Source organism: Phocoena phocoena, chromosome 15 (genome assembly GCF_963924675.1).
Source record: "Phocoena phocoena chromosome 15, mPhoPho1.1, whole genome shotgun sequence".
NCBI classification, from domain to species: Eukaryota; Metazoa; Chordata; class Mammalia; order Artiodactyla; family Phocoenidae; genus Phocoena; species Phocoena phocoena.
In genome coordinates this window covers 36,196,117-36,211,973 of record NC_089233.1, presented here as the reverse complement: position 1 = coordinate 36,211,973, position 15,857 = coordinate 36,196,117, and the positions used below count along the sequence as shown (strand labels likewise).

Here is a 15,857-nt window from a genome sequence, read left to right as displayed (position 1 = left end):
TTATGCCCAGACTTGAATTGAGCCAGATGTGGAGTGCCATCTGTGCTCCCCGCTGACTTGCTTCCCTACCTCAGTGGTCATGGCTGTCCACAGCCTCTGCATGTGCAGACTGCAAAGGGCTCCCTCCCTTGGCCCTAGTTGCCGACCAGGCCCTTGGGCCCTGATATTGTTCTGGGGTCATGGCCGGCAGGCACAGGCGGGGTCCCCAGGGCCTTTGGCAGGGGTGTGCCAGGGGAGCAGCACGCTCTGCTGGCCAGGCTCTGAGGGAGCCACTGGGGCCCCGGTTGTCTCAGGTCTCGGTGCCCAGGGAGCCTGGCTTCATGGGTGTGTGCGTACTCTTGAGTGTCTGTTGCAGGCCCTCTGTCTGCTGTTTCATCATGTTTGCCATGTTGAGAGCTCTGGCTTCTCGGTACTCAAGTGTCGCCATCTTAATCCTGATCCTCCAGGGTAGCACGGGGCTCAAAGAGGCCAGCAGGCCACAGGTCCCGGGCCTCCCCTTCCTGTAGGTTAAGACTGAGGATAAGCTCCTCTCTGGGGCGAACAGCTTCTGACATTGCCATCAGAAGGGGGACGCAGGGCAGGCTGGATCCAGCCTGAGGCTGGTGGTCAGCTGTGTAGTAGAGGAGAAAGCTGGGCTGCATGTCGGTGACTCGTCTCCCATGGCCTTTGGGGTGAAGCCTGCTGGGTGTACGATAGGTCAGAGTGTGTCTGGATCTTTGGACTGGAGGGAAGTCCAGGCGCTGTTCTCACTTTTCCCTCTTCTCTGTGCAGTACGACAATCTCCTGAGCCAGTTCGGCTGCATGCAGGTGTCGTCGTCCTCCTCCTCCCACTCCCTGTCCGCCGCGGACGCGGGGCTGCCCCAGAGGGTGGGAAGCAACATCGAGCAGTATATCCACGACCTGGACACTAATTCTTTTGAACTGGACTTACAGTTTTCTGAAGATGAGAAGAGGTTGTTATTGGAGAAGCAGGCCAGCGGAAACCCTTGGTAAGAACGTACAGCTGTAAGCAGCGCCCCATTTAGAAACGCAGGGTGGAACACGCGGGGATGAACGCCAGCTGTGGTAACTGACAGAGCTTGGGCATCCTGCCTTCGTCACCACTAGCTGTAAAGGCTCTGCTCCTTTCCGCCTCACACAGCTGCCTTTCTGTAGATAAGGACCCTCAAAGTGTCCAACTGGAAGTGGGTGTTTGGAGGGCAGGCTGGGGGGTGAGTGGGTTTGGGACCCTCCGGGCTCTGGCCCTTGGGACTTGCTGGCCCAGGCATGCCAGCAACCGTTTTGGGACCTGGATTCACCATGATTTAAATAACCGCTGCCCAACAGCCTTTCCTGCCCTGGAGCGTTCAGATGCTCTAGAAATGGACCCATGTGATTGGCGTTTGTGTTCTTATCGAGGCAAACATCTTCCATGTTTATTGGCCGTTTGTATTTATTTTTTGAGGTTCATTTGTATCTTTTGACTTTTTTTCTTGTATGTTTTGCATCTTTCTAAAATTGACTTTTCAGAGCCATAGATATGAAGACTATTTCTCTGTTTATTTTGCAAACATTTTTTTTTTTTCAGTTTATCTCTTCATTCTATTTGTGCATTTTTTGGTGGGGAGAGTTGCAGATTCTTACAAAGTTGAACCTGTTTGTGTGTTTATTTTCTGCCTTCCATCTTGGTCCTGTTGAGAAGAGCTTCTCCACCCAGACATTTTCTTCAAGCATTTTTATGGTTTCACCTTTTGCACAGGCAGAGAGGAGCCTGGGTGGGGGTGGGGAAGGAGGCTTAGAGGAAGAGAGACCACCTGGACATGGGCGCCGTTGTGTGGAGGAATGGGAGTGGGGGACGCAGAGGAAAAGTGGCAGGTGGATGAGGCTAGGATTTTGTACAATTAGAAGTGATTGTCTCTAGGGACTTACCTGGTGGTCCCGTGGTTAAGACTTCGCCTTTTAATGCAGGGCGTGTGGGTTCGATCCCTGGTCGGGGAGCTAAGATCCCACATGCCTCGTGGCCAAAAAACGAAAACATAAAATAGAAGCAATACTGTAACACATTCAATAAAAGACTTTAAAAATGGTCCACATCAAAAAAAAAAAAAAAAGATCATCTCTTGAAAAGTGAGTGTATCTCTTGGCCAGCTGAAACAATCTCCAGTTCTTGGGGGCTTACGTTTCCTGCAGTGGTGTTCCGAGGAGCCCTAACGTGTACTGAGCAGGAGGGAAGGACTCCTTGTGGGTGCCCTGCTCTGAGCAGGTCCATGCACCAGGTTGTGATCCCTGAGAAGGGCCTGCTGTGTCCTCCCCACAGGTTTGGCCGGGTGCAGAGCACGGCCGAGAAGCACTGTTGCCGGCATGGGGGTGGCTACTCAGAAGGCCCATGTGCCTCGCCCGGGGTGTTTTCAGAGGCCCTGGGCAGCCCGGGCCCTTCAGCCTAAGTTCCGGGCAGGGCAGAGCAACTGGTGGCCGGTCAGGTCCTGCAACCTCTCACCCACTCTTGCTTTTTTTCCGCGCTCTCTTCCCTTTCCTCCCAATTCAATCCCATTTGGAAGCTGACGACTGTGGAAAGCTTAAGGCATTTGGTCAGTGGAGATCCCTCAGGCACATTCTTTAGAACGGTGATTCTCAATGTCTGGCCCATGGACCATAATGATAATTCTGTAATAATACTAAGATGGTGTTTGCTTTTCTACTTTTATTTTCTATAAATGTACAGTGGAGTTTTTCAGAAGCTACACACTGTAGGATGACATTGCTTTGACAGCTAATGGAATTTGTGTTTTCTGTCTTTTGAATCTTCTAAAGAAGTAGGTTTATGGTATAAATATGTGCACTTTTAGACATTAATAAGTTCTCAGTATTTCTGCTGGGCTCTTACTAGCTATTTTCAGCTATACCTCCTATAATTATTGTAACTTCCTATCATCGAGTAATTTACTGCTTTGCAATCCTGAAATTTTTCCCGTGCCCACATGGAAACACAGTGAAGAAGTAAGTATACTTTGAGTTGTTTGGCAATATTATTTTTAAAATTTCTCAAAAACTTTAATTTTCTATCTGAAACTTACTTTAGATTTTAATGGTATATTCTAAAACAAAAGAACATTTATATGTTTTTCATATTTGAGTATAGATCATTGACTTAAAAAGGGAGAAGACTTGCTTTCCCACCCACAGTAGCATCACCTCAGTCTAAAGATGCAAAAAGAAGACACTGGGTTCTCTGACTCATGGAAGGAAGGAATCCACTCCAGAGAAACTAGGCAAAACTGTAAATATGAAACAGAAATAGGACGAAAGGCTGTCTTTCCCTGGCTTTATAGATGTGAATACCTTGTTGTGTTGTGTCTATGAACAGAATGTCTTTGCATATTATTTTGGTGCCAGTTAAGTTGCAGCATCATTTAGAGACCAGTCATTCAGAATTTTAAAATACAGGAATTGAATATTGTAAGTGTACCCGTGATGAGCTCTTTCAGAGCCAAACATCAGAAAGCCTCTGGAGCGCCTTACCCGAGGAGTTAAGTGGGGCGGCGGGAGGAGTCACACAAGTGCTGGGAGGCTGAAGAGCCTCGGGCCATTGACCCTGCTGAGTGAATGCCATTGATGCAGATGAGAGCCACTGAGAGGAATCCCGGCCACAACGGTGGTCCAGGATACGATACAGCGACTCTCTGGATTAAAGATGTGGCTGCGGAGGACACAGGGAGTGAGTTGGTATCTCTACCTCCAAATTGTTTTTTTGCCTTCCAAGTGGATGAATCTACACATGGGACTAGACTCACTGCTTTACTCGTATTTGTCTGGTGTTCACCCCAACTTACCATCAAAGAAAGATGGTTCTTTTACCTTTTACCTAAGTGCTTGGCAGAAAGCACACATTGTGCTGAGACAGTCCATGTTGAGCACCTCTTTTGAATTTCACAGTTTGTTCTGGAACAAACATGTTGACATGTGCAGTGATGGTGCAGGAGCAACGGTGGGTAAAACTGTCAGTGCTAGGTTATGAATCCTGGCCATGGCACCAGGAGGTGCGAGAAGAGCCGGCTCTTCACAGCCACATGATCACAGGGGCAGAGGAAAAGACAACAAGCCAGCCTCACTTAGGAGTGGTCATTGAAGATGATTGATACAATTAATGTGCTGTAGAACGAAAAGGGAAGTACGCATAAAGCACTTCTGCTGCACCTCCAGGGTGACGGCTACCTCAAGAAAAGCGCTGTGTGGTGGTTTGTGCTGGGAGCTGAAGCAGCTGCTCTTTTCATGGAAGACCATTTTCACTGGAAGGTTTGACTGACAAACTGGTTGTTCAGACTTGGCTATTTGACCAACATTTTTCTGGAAAATGACTGGAATGAGCCTGTCACTTCAAGGAAAACAACTGCTGGTGTTTGTTACCAATGATAAAATCAAAACCTTCAAGTGAAAATTAGAATTGTGCGAAACTTTATTCATCACTGTGAGCTTAACATCTTCCCAATATTTAAAGACTTTTTTTGGGGAGAAAGGTAGCAATATTTATGAATTGATTTGTTGATATCGTAGAATGAAATTTGTCAACATTTGGAAGATCTCCATAACTCAGCGAACCACTATTTCCAGATGACCAATGTTTGGTGCTGTAAAATCAAATAAGGGCAGAAGATCTATTCAAAGTGCAAGGTAGGTTGGTGGATTCTAATGTCAAAAGTATGAAAAATTCATTCTTGGGGATTCCGATTCCACATGGCAGCTAACGTTTAAGGAACTACACTTCTGGAGTTTTGGTGTAGTATCAAAGAAGAATGCCCACAAATATCTGAAAAGGCTATTAAAATACTCTTAATGATTTCTTCATGTACTTCAGCCTGGACAGCATATCACAGTAGAGTGAAGGCAGAGGCAGATGTGAAAATCCAGCTCTCTTCTGTGAAGCCAGATGTTAAAGAGATTTGCAAAGTGTACAGCAGTGTCATGTTTCTCATTAATTACCTTTATTTTCGAAAGAAATTATTTTTAAAAAATCATTTATGTTAATGTGGAATGGATTTATTTTGCTTTTTAATGAATTAAATATTTGAACATGTCTGTTTTAATTTCTTATACATAAGTGTCGATGCATCTAACCCAAATGAAGGAGAGCTCTTTGGGGTCTTCCATAAAGTTAGAGTATAAAGGGGTCCTGAGACCTGAAGGGTTGAGAGATGGCATTTTAGAGCAAACTGGCCATGCTCATGTGGTCCTCCCTTACCTGCTTCTTACCTGCCTAGAAGCCCAGCGTGGATAGCCCGCCCGAGGTGGTTGTAGAGCCAGCCCGTTGGGCCCTGGCAGACTCACTCGGCTCTCCTGAAATGGCCCAAAGTTGCTGGTGGCCTCAGGTTTATATCCTTGAGGTTGGTCTTCTTAGGGTTTGGGTGGGATGGGAGAGGGTGAGGAGGAGAGAACTGGCTTCGGAATCAAAAAAAGTGGGGGGTTTTACACTGTTACTCCTTGTGAAATGATGGTGGGAAAGTTGTGAGACTCTCAGCCCCCATGTTGACATCTGTACAGAGGCAATGACAACTGTCGCCTGAATGATGGGAGCCAGAGGCTGTGTTAAAGCCCTGTCTACACACTAACTACATGCTAACTACATGCTAACTACATGCTGAGAATCAGGCGTGTCTCTGACTTAGGTCTGGTTTCGGCGCTTAATCTGCAGACGGCATCTACCACCTGCCAGAGAGAAGAAGGTGCCAGTGCGGGGCGGGGGCCTGGGGGAGCTTTCTTCAGGAGGGTGGGAATTGACTTTCTGAAGTAAAAGATCAAAACGATTCCTTTAAGTCCTTAAGCTTTTCAAAGTAGATCAATAACCGGTAGCCTGTTGTAAGCTGCTTGGTTAGTTAACTAGATGAACCGACCGGGGTGTTTATGCTAACAGTGGAGCCTTGGGCTGCTCCGTCCACCCGCTCTGCGTCCTGCTTCCTGGGCTCGTTTCACCACAGCCACGGGGTGCAGTCGGAGCCCTGCTTTGGCCTCTCCCGCTCTGGGCCACCCGTGGTTCTCCTGTCTCTTGGGAGAAGCTGGGAGAGTGTGGTGCAGGCTTCGGCCTTGTGTCAGGAGATAGCTGGGCCCCTCCCTCTGCAGGGCTGGGAAGGGGCTCGCCTGCTTCCCTGGCTTCAGGTTCACTCATGTGACTAGTACTTCTGTGAACATTTGTGCTCCTCCTTTTTGTTTTTCTTTTCCTCCTTAGGATAAATTCCTGGGAGCCGGATTACTGCATTATTCAGCGAGTCCTCCTCATTTCAGGGCCGGTGGTGGTGGTGGTGCTGGTGAGAATGCTACTCCACAGCCCCCGCCTGCGTTCACCTCACCCCAGTGCACCCCAGTAGAACGCCTGAAAAGTGGGGCTCGATTTCCTTTCTTTGTTTAGAGCCATTGAGAATTTGTGGTCACTTAATTCCCTTTTGGGAATTTCCAGTTTGTGTCCTTTCTCAGTTTTCTTTCAAGGTTTTAAGCCTTTTATGTTGCTTTATGTATGCTCTCTAGAGTACAAATGTTTACTCTTTATAGGTAATATTTGCTGAAAATCTTCTCCAGCCTTTTTTCATGTGAATTTTGGTTATTTTTGTAGTTAGAGATTCCGTTTGTTCCCGTGTAGTCACGTCTGTTACTCTGTATTTGGTGACTTGTTTTTTCAGCGTAGGTGACTGGCCCCTTCTCTTTTTCGTTCTCTTGTTTAATATACTGTTTTAAACCGTCCTTCATGTTAACCCAGCTGAGGCTGCAAAGGCTCCCTGAGGCTTCTTCTGTCCTTGCCTGTCAGGCTGCCCTGGCGATCCAGCCCCAGCAGCCCAACTAACTGGAGGCCTTGGTGGTGTGGTCCTTAACTGGCCTGGGATTAGACGGCACTCGCCCCGCCCGCCCACCCCCCCCCCACCCCGGCCGATAATTTAATTAAAGTCTTCCGCTTATTATCAATTTGTGGTTCTTTACTACGCATACATTCTGACATAGTAGGGCCTGCTGGTTAAGGGGCTTTCCCTTTGGCTCTGTATTTCTTGTGCTGCAGTGACCCTCATTACATCTCCTTCTCATAAAATCTTCTTGATTTTTTTTTGTTTCAAGTCTTGTTTTTGTTTGTCTGGTTTTTAAATACGTCTGAGAGGAAGCATCGCACTTTTCCTCAAAAAGGTTATAACACTTTTTTTGTTATTGACATTTTTCTTAGTTGTTTTCAAAATCCATATGATGCTGTGTCAGTTTACCTGGGCCTGGGTCCTCCGTGATGGGGCATTGGTGGAGAAGCCCAGTGGGCTCTGGGGAGTGGGCCTTGGTCTGGTGGGTTAGGCTGGGCAGACCTGGGGGCCAGTTAAGCTCGGTGGGAGAATGTCCCAAGAGGAGCCAGGGGAAGCAGGTGGATGTGCTCAGATACTCACATGGTAAAATTGTCACTGTTTGAGGAGACAATTGTCTTATGCCATTTACTGTTTCTACAGTAGAACCTTAGGAATTTCAGTAAAATCAGACAGAACATAAAGCAGTAACTTTTAGCTTTAACCAAAAGAGAGAACCTGCAGAAATTAAACTCCTACGAATCAAAGTGGACTATACTTGGTAACAACATATATTAAGTCAAAACCTGTATTTGAAGCTTTTCCTTCTAAATTCCTGCCGTATTTGTATACAAGTGCTTTATTACTATGGTAGAAATACCAGATAAGATGTTCTCTTTTTTTTTTGATGTGGACCATTTTTAAAGTCTTTTATTGAATTTGTTACAGTATTGCTTCTGTTTTATGTTTTGGTGTTTTGGCCTTGAGGTATGTGGGATCTTAGCTCCCCCACCAGGGGTCGAACCCGTACCCCCTGCATTGGAAGGTGAAGTCTTAACCACTGAACCGCCAGGGAAGTCCCCAGATACGATGTTCTTAAACCAAGTTTCCCACTTGGCTCTTTTAGGGATTTGTGATTCTAAACAGTGCAGTGGTTTCTGAGCGCTGAGTTGGGGTCCCAGCTTGAGGAGGTGACTTGAGAACAACAGTCTGCATCCTGAGCTTTCCTCGCAGCGGCCTCCCCGCTCTGTTGGGGTTCTGCGTCTCACCCCAGCCTTGCTTAAAGTAATGAGGACTTGTGTTCCCACAACCTCCCCTCTGCCTTTCCCCTGCTGTGCAAACACTGCTGAGGAGAGGTGAGGGTAGGTGATATTTCTAGGATCTGTGGACCCTGGTCCACATACAGATTGCAAATTCTGTAAAGCAGTAGGGCTTGCATGCTAAGGCACATTTGGGTTTTCTCACGTTACTGAAGCAAAGTTCACAATGCCATCGGGGAGTTTGTTTTGAAGGGAGGAGTTTGGAGAATTTCTGTCTCTGACTCTGATATGGGTGTCTCATTCATGTTTTCTTCTTTTTATAGGCACCAGTTTGTAGAAAATAATTTAATACTAAAAATGGGTCCAGTAGACAAGCGCAAGGTAAGTTAGATTACTATGGCTCCTTGCTGTGTATCTTCCTCCCAGTTCTCACTCAGGATCAGGCCTTGCTCCTCGGGCTCCTGTATAACTCATTGCCCATAGCACCTTTGTCTTGGTTCCCTTTAAGAGATCATCTCTAGATTTCATAGCTGAGGAAGATTTCAGCCATTTGGGGGAGGCATTTGAAAGCACGCAGAGGCCGTGGCAGACAGAAATGCAGATTCTCGTTTCTGACTGGGGAGCCAGGGTTCCGATTTGTGCCCAAGGCTGGGTTCACTGAGGTCAAGGTTTCTGTCTGGTTGAGGAGGTTCTGTTTGAATCCCAGCAAGTCATTTATTACTTCATTAGAATTGTTTTTGAAAATCTTATTTATTATGTCTTATGGATTAATTAAATGGATTACCATGTCCAAAATATCAGACTCCACAAATGTTCTCTCTCTGCTGCTGCGGGCCCTTCTCAGTTAGGGCTCCCAGCCTGCATTGCTGGCCGCACTCAGCCTCCCATACCCCGGGGCATCTCTGCCATGAGAACCTCTGTGAAGGTGGCTTGTGGCGGGACCGCCAGCAGACAGGACACTGTGCCTCGGCACGGAGCAGAGGGCAGGAGAAGCGGCAGGGTCCTGACTGCCAAGGGCAGGCCCCTCTTGGCCGACTCAGCAACAGGGCCGTGTGCCGGTGTGCTGGCCTCGGGTGCGCTGCCTGTGTGGCCGCTCCCCCACATGACACCCGGCACAGGGGCGTCGGGATCCAGCTCACAGAGGGAGACAGGCTGGGCAGTGAGTGCTGCCCGCTTCTCTCTGACCTGAGGGGCTGGGACCAGGTGAGGAGGAGGTGTGCACGCCCCTCTGTCCCAGGCGAGTGGGCAGGTGGCCGGCAGTGGTCCCTGTGCCTGGAGCTACTCTGACAGTCCAACCTCCAAGGCAGCAGTAAGTGCTGTCAGCATCCACTTCTGAGCCTTAACTAGCAGTGTCTTCTTTCTTTCTTTTTCTTCTTAATTTGCATCAGGGTTTATTTGCACGGCGACGACAGTTACTGCTCACAGAAGGGCCACACTTATATTATGTGGATCCTGTCAACAAAGTCTTGAAAGGTGAAATTCCATGGTCACAAGAACTCCGGCCAGAGGCTAAGAATTTTAAAACCTTCTTTGTCCACACGGTGAGTTTGTCCCCACGGGTTCTCCCTTGCAGGGCACTTAAGAGGCCTTTGGGAATTTGTGCCTCCATTCAGAGCATCCAAATGCTGTGGCCCAAGGAGGCATCTGGAGTTGGGGGGCAGTGGTCTCCCCCTTTCCCACCTTCCAGGGACCCCAATGTTCATGGCTCAGTTCAGAGTTGGGCTGGGAGATGCGTGTGCTTGTTTTCAGTTTGGGGGTGACCTCAGGGAGCTATAGGTCATCACCTGTATGTTTAATTTCTGCACACATGTGGAAGGAAAAAATTCATATGCTCATGTGCTTCTAGAAGGGACTTGCAGTGGCTGCAGTGGACGGCGATTTCTTTTTACAGTTTCTCGCTGATGGGTGGAGGTGCTGGTCTTAGTGGGACTCCCTGGAGAATGTTAAACGTTTCTGTCTCTGCAGCCGAATAGGACGTATTACCTGATGGACCCGAGCGGGAATGCTCACAAATGGTGCAAAAAGATCCAGGAGGTGTGGAGGCACAGATACCAGAGCCACCCGGACGCCGCCGTGCAGTGACGCCCACGGCCCTGCACCCGCTGCAGGACGTGTGCCCAGCACGGCTCACCGCCACATGGACACTTCCAGACCACCTGCCAGCCATCTCAAGGGGGACGCAGACGGCGGAACCTTGCAGCTTTTTTATTTAAAAGAAAAGAAAAATACCCAACCACACAAAGAACAAAATCAATAACGAAAAGGAATTCAGGGTCGCTTTGCTTGCTCTCTGTGCCATGTGGAGCTTCTCGCACTCTGCTCGCCATGGGAACCAGCATCGTGCACATCCACCTGGTTCCCGCCCGGACTTGTAGACAGACTCGCGGCACCAGCTCTCCACCATGTGCCCTGTCACCTGCCGGTTCTGCTGTGGCCAAGGGGACCACCCAGGCATGTCTCTGGGCTCTCTCTGCCCCCGGATCATCGTGGAACTAACTTTTCACCAGGGAGCCGGGCATACCTCTCTTGGGGTGGCCCCCGAGCTCTGTGGGGCAGGCGGGTTCTTGGCTTTTGTCTGTGTGCTCCTTTCTTCGCGTCCCTAGTGTATGGCCTGGTCTCCACGGCCCGTGCTTGCCTCCTCAAGTAGCCCTGGCTGTGAGATTTCTGCGGTCCTTGCTGTCTGTGAGTTGTGTTGGCCGGGCAGGCTTCGGGCACTGAGAAGTAGAACAGGTCTTCCCGGTGAAACATGGAGTCGCTGCTGTGTTAGAAGGTGCCAGCCAAGCATTCTGATGTGTCATCCCTCGGAGCAGCGTTGCCCTCTGAGGCGGGGAACTGAGTACCTGCCCGGGAGGAACACCAGGTGCACCAGGAGATGGGGCTCAGTGGCCTCCCCTCCCCGTGTGAGGCCAGGGCAGTGCAACAGACGGGCCTGGAGGCCTCCCTGTGGAGGAGTGAGAGCTGGTGGCCCCTCTTGAGAGTTTTGTTTGAAAGGTGGAGGGTTAAGTCAGGGCTGAGAGGTGCCTGGAGTCGGCACACTGGATGGTCCTCCATCACACCCAGGCCTCATGGAGGAGGGCAGGCTCCCAGCTGCCACATGCACACTTTTCCTGCTAAAGTTGAACACTCTCATAGTCTAACTCAGAGTGTTTTTACATATGCACAGTGAAAATCAAAAAGCCTTCTCATGTTGCCCGGTCATCTGGTCCCCATCAAGTGGACTTTGCCTGGAGAAAAGTGTCACTCACCTTGCATGAGGGGCAGGAACACCACACTTGAACCCAAGCCCCAGCCTGCTCTCCTCCAGTTTCAGGCTTATTTCCTTTAGCTCTTTAGAGGCTGCGCACTGCTGTGCACTTAGGATGGTCCAGGGCTTACCGGTCCGTTGATTGTCTTTGCTGCTGCCCCCTGAACAGAGAATGCGTGTCAGCCAGGCAGGGCTCAGCCATTCCTCTCCCTGCCCAGGGTGTCCCTGGGGGGCAGTCCTCAGTCCCAGGTGGGAGAGGAGCAGACGCTGGGGCCCGCAGGCTGCCGCTCACAGACATGGATGGCTCTGTCCCCAGGGGGGATGACTTTGCCATTTCCTTTAGACTTTCACAAAGGTACCAACAGAACCTCCCACAGAAAAGGTCCCCTGACTACTTCCCTGCCCCCATCTCCTATCTCGAACGAACCATCCATCACCCTGTGTGACCACTGGTCCACATGTAGAGGAAAGATGTCTTAAACTGTTTTAGTGATACGATAGTAGTGGCTCTTAAACTAGGAAAAAGGTTCGGATGTGGAGAATCCCACAGTGCTTGGACAGGGAGAGGGGTTGGATGGGAGCAGAGGTGGGAGCCAGGTTTGCCAGGGGTTTCTGCTTGGGGGGTGTGTGTGTGTGCGTGTGTGTGTCAAGAATACCAAGGTGTAGGGGGTGCCTGCCCTGGGGGCGTCCCAGGGTGCCCTGGGTGTGTGGTCGTAGACTGAACCCCCTTTTCTCCTCGTTGTGGAAAAGTCTTGCCTGTGTTCACGTGCTTTCCAGAAAGTGAGTCTTTCTTGACCCTTTCTTTCAGGACTTTGATTTCAGGCGCACTCCCGTGTTTATATTTACCCTCGTCAGAGCGTCCTCATCTGTGTGTGTGCAGTTAGGAGGGTGAGGAGCCCGCTCCTGCATAGCGTCTTTCCTGGGTGTCTGGTTGCAGGGAAATAAGCAGAGCTGATATTTGGCTTTTAAAAGAGCACTCGGCTGGGCTGCTCGGGGAGAGACAAATCTACTGTTGCATTCTTCCCTCTGGATAGCGCCACTACCTCCTGGGCTTAACCGACAAGCTCCATCTTAACCTCCGAAACCAGAGAATAAGGGGTTCAGGGTTGAGCTCGAAGCTGGCAGAGCTGAAGTGACTGCCCAACCTGAGCCAGTGACAGCTGAATCCTTTGTAGGTCACCGTTCTCTGCTCAGAGTCCTCTTTCCTTTTTGTTTTTTTAAGGCCCCTATATATTCCAGTCTTACCCTGTGCTTACTCATGTCATCTTTAGTTTTATCCACCTCATCCTTTGAGCCATCGTTCTGGCATGCAGGTGCCTTATGTTCTAAGACGTGGACGCGGGTGTCAGTCTCTGTACACATGCAGACATACCTAGAAATGTATATAAATGTGGTCTTAACCAAGGTGAGAAAGAAAATGCCCTGGTGTTTAATAGATCCAGGAGTGTCTTACTGAGAGGGGACAAGACAGGGATAAGCACCAAAGGCAGCACCTGTCAAGCAGCGATGGTCTCACACCATGCAGCCTCTCTTGGCACAGAGTGGAGGGAGGACGGCCAGGAGGGCCAAGTCTCTGCTGGCCCAGACAGCCCGCTGTGCCTTGCCTCTCTCTGGGAACGTGAGGAAGCTGGGTTTGGATGGGGTTTCCTTCTCTCTGTGGACCTGACCAGGCCAGTGGGCAATGGGCAGCCCCATGTGGAGCACGAAGCCCCCCACCCTGTGAGTGGCACCCTGCGTGCCTGCCATCCTGAACCTTGACTCTCGGGAGGCTGGTTACAGACTTGCTTTGGGAAAGATGGCTCTTGGGGTCATGCCAGAGCTGACGGGAGCTGCACCTAGGGGCTACTCTGTGGTATTTGTGGTGCAGGCCTGAAGGAATTGTAGGAGACAGTCTGTGGCACAGACCCCCGAGGACAGGGTGCCAGCATGGGGTTCCAGGTGATTTTGTACTTTGTTAAGAAACATTTGTTTTCTGAAAAAAATCAACTGGAGGCTCAGCACCCAGGGAGGACCACTGTGAGCATCTTGGTGCCTAGTCTGCCGCCCCCTACTCCCCACCCGCACACATGTGTTTGCTTTTGTAACTGATGTGGGAACATTGCAACATGCACCATTTTGCACCCCGCTTTTTTCACTTGGTATTTATCTTAATGTCGTTCAAAAACCTTGTTTTTAATGATTGTAGAGTTTAATGGTTAATAATTTTTATCATAATTTATCTGACCATTTCATTGCTATAAAACATTTAGATGGTTTCTGGTTTTTCACTATTTAAATAATGCTGTGATTAATATCCTTATAATTCTTTGATTTTTGACTCTGATCTCCCTTGCCCCCACCCTGCCCAGATTCCTAGAAGTGGTATTTTGGGGTCAAAGAGTTCGTTCATTTTAAAGCTAGTATAGTCTCTCTCCTCCTCTGTCTTGATCTGATGCTTAGATGTTCAGAGTTCCAGTACAGAACTTTCTTAGTTGTGTCCTACAGATCCTGAACAAATCAATTTCTGGTAAGCTGTGTGTTCCCAAGAATGTTTGAATAAGACTGCTCTTTTTTTTTTAATGCTAAAATGTTGTTATTACTGCAGGCCATTTGTGACATATTTTTCCAAAAGCCAATTTCCTTATTTTATTGAAAGAACCTGGTTGTGCTTGCATGTTACCTTCCCATCCCTGCTGCTATGGCTTTCAAGTGCTTGGTGATATTTACAGAGTCTTGTACTTTGTGTCCACAATGGTACTGAATTTGCATCTGCACAGTCAGCAGAGATAAAAAGTGTTGAACTGACCTTGCCACATACTTAGCAGATGAGTTGTAATTAAGTTTATAGACTCAGAAAGTACATTGGGCCATTTGGAATCAGTAAAAGAGCAAAGGCTCTACTTTAAAAAGAAACCATGTAGACAACTAGATTTTACAGAAGTTTGTTTGCCCCCATGTTCTTCAAATTGCGGGACTTAGTCAGAAGGTCTTAGCAGTTCAGTAGAGCACCCTGGCCAGGCTTTTTCATTGTAGAATGTGATTGTCCTGGCTGACAAGGATTTAATGATTTCTCCTCCCCTCTCCTCGCCCACAGTGTTGCAGGTTGCCTAGTTGTCTTGAAGTACAGACCACCCAAATTTGGTTTCATTCTTAATTTCTCCACTTTAGTTTGGGGTCTGTCAATTCTGAGATGAAACATGCATGAAAGATTTTTCTAGGTGCCATGCTCAGTGCCACTTGGCTATGCCAGAGATTATGGCCAGATTGTGCAGAAGTTTTCCTACCTTCCCTCTGACACCCCAAATCCCCTTCTCCCCAGGTTGGTCCACAGAATGAGGCAGAGGCTGCAGCCACTATGAGAACATGGTGAAGGTACTATTCTTGGAGATGGTGCCATATGCGTTTTTCCATATTGTTTCTTTTCATATCCAAACCTAACATGAACTGATGGTGACTCAAGTGGGTGTGGCCCTTGTCTCTTAGGCAGACTACATGGCAAGTGCCTTAAATCGGGGCAGGAGTCACTCCCAGAGCCTCTGAGGGGTGCAGGCTGCTGGCCCAAGATTGCAGGGTTGTAAATTAGGCTGCCTGTGGAGAACTGGTCTGGGGCGGAAGCTGTTCCAGCAAAGGGCAGTTTTATCTGTAGCTCAGACAGCGTGGTGGGCAAGCCTACATGTATACCTGAATTTCCCCCAGAATTCATTTCTTCAATATGAAGAAATACCAAACTTTATGTACAGAGAACTTTTTACAAAAGGCAAAATGTTTTGTAGCTGTGTAATCCACCCTAGTCTAACCCATCTGGCTGAGTGACTATGAATAAGGGTCGTTTTGCTGATGAAAAACCTCTGTCATGATAAGTTTGGACATTGCAATCAAATTTTTGCAATATTTAGAGCTGCTGTAGCTGTTCTTTAACAACACAAAATAGGATGAATCAGTAGTATGTTAGCTGTCTTTCAGGTTGGTGGCAGTCAGTTAGAACATGTATAATATTCTCTACCTGGTCTGTAGCTGTAACTGTGATGTACAGGCAAAGCAAAAATTAAAAAAAAAAAAAAAACTTATGAAGACAAATAATGCAATGATATTAGGATATACACTTTTGTATTTTTATTCTTATATAAGGTTATTTGCTGGCTATTGTTGGCCTCTAGTTCAGTCTGTGTTATTTAAAATCTAATATATGAATTATTTGGATTGAATTCATGTTCGGGGCCACGTTGTATGTATTGATGTACAGCCTTGAATGTGAATAATTATTGTAAACTATATTTTACAACTTTTTTTCTGGCTTTATTATATAAATTTTCTATTTGGTCGATGATTTAATCATATCATAATTTAATGAATCTGTTTATTCTTTTTTTCAAATATTTGTGCTTTAGATGTAGTTACCGGATGATGAATTTTCCACGTATGCTCGGTAGTCTTGTAATAAAAAAGCATGTAGAGTGTAGACGCTCGCTGATGTAGCTCTTCCTTTGGCCGGGGCGCGGGTCGGGTGACCTGGATTCGGGGCCGGGAACCTGGCGTCCGGGCACCTGCGGAGGCCAGCGAGCCCATCTAGAGGCCGACGCGCGGCTCCGCCGCGGC

General features: G+C 48.2%; 1 protein-coding gene across 1 annotated transcript in view; it reads left to right on the top strand.

Moving 5' to 3' along the window:
• Positions 1-10,258, top strand: part of PDPK1 (3-phosphoinositide dependent protein kinase 1) — a 61,532-nt gene extending 51,274 nt beyond the window's left edge. The window contains exons 11-14 of the mRNA XM_065892319.1: positions 772-989; positions 8,362-8,419; positions 9,427-9,579; positions 10,004-10,258. Of these exons, the coding sequence (XP_065748391.1) occupies positions 772-989; positions 8,362-8,419; positions 9,427-9,579; positions 10,004-10,120 (546 nt within the window). The 3' untranslated portion in view covers positions 10,121-10,258. The remainder of the gene's footprint in view (positions 1-771; positions 990-8,361; positions 8,420-9,426; positions 9,580-10,003) is intronic.
• Positions 10,259-15,857: the final 5,599 nt, after the last annotated feature.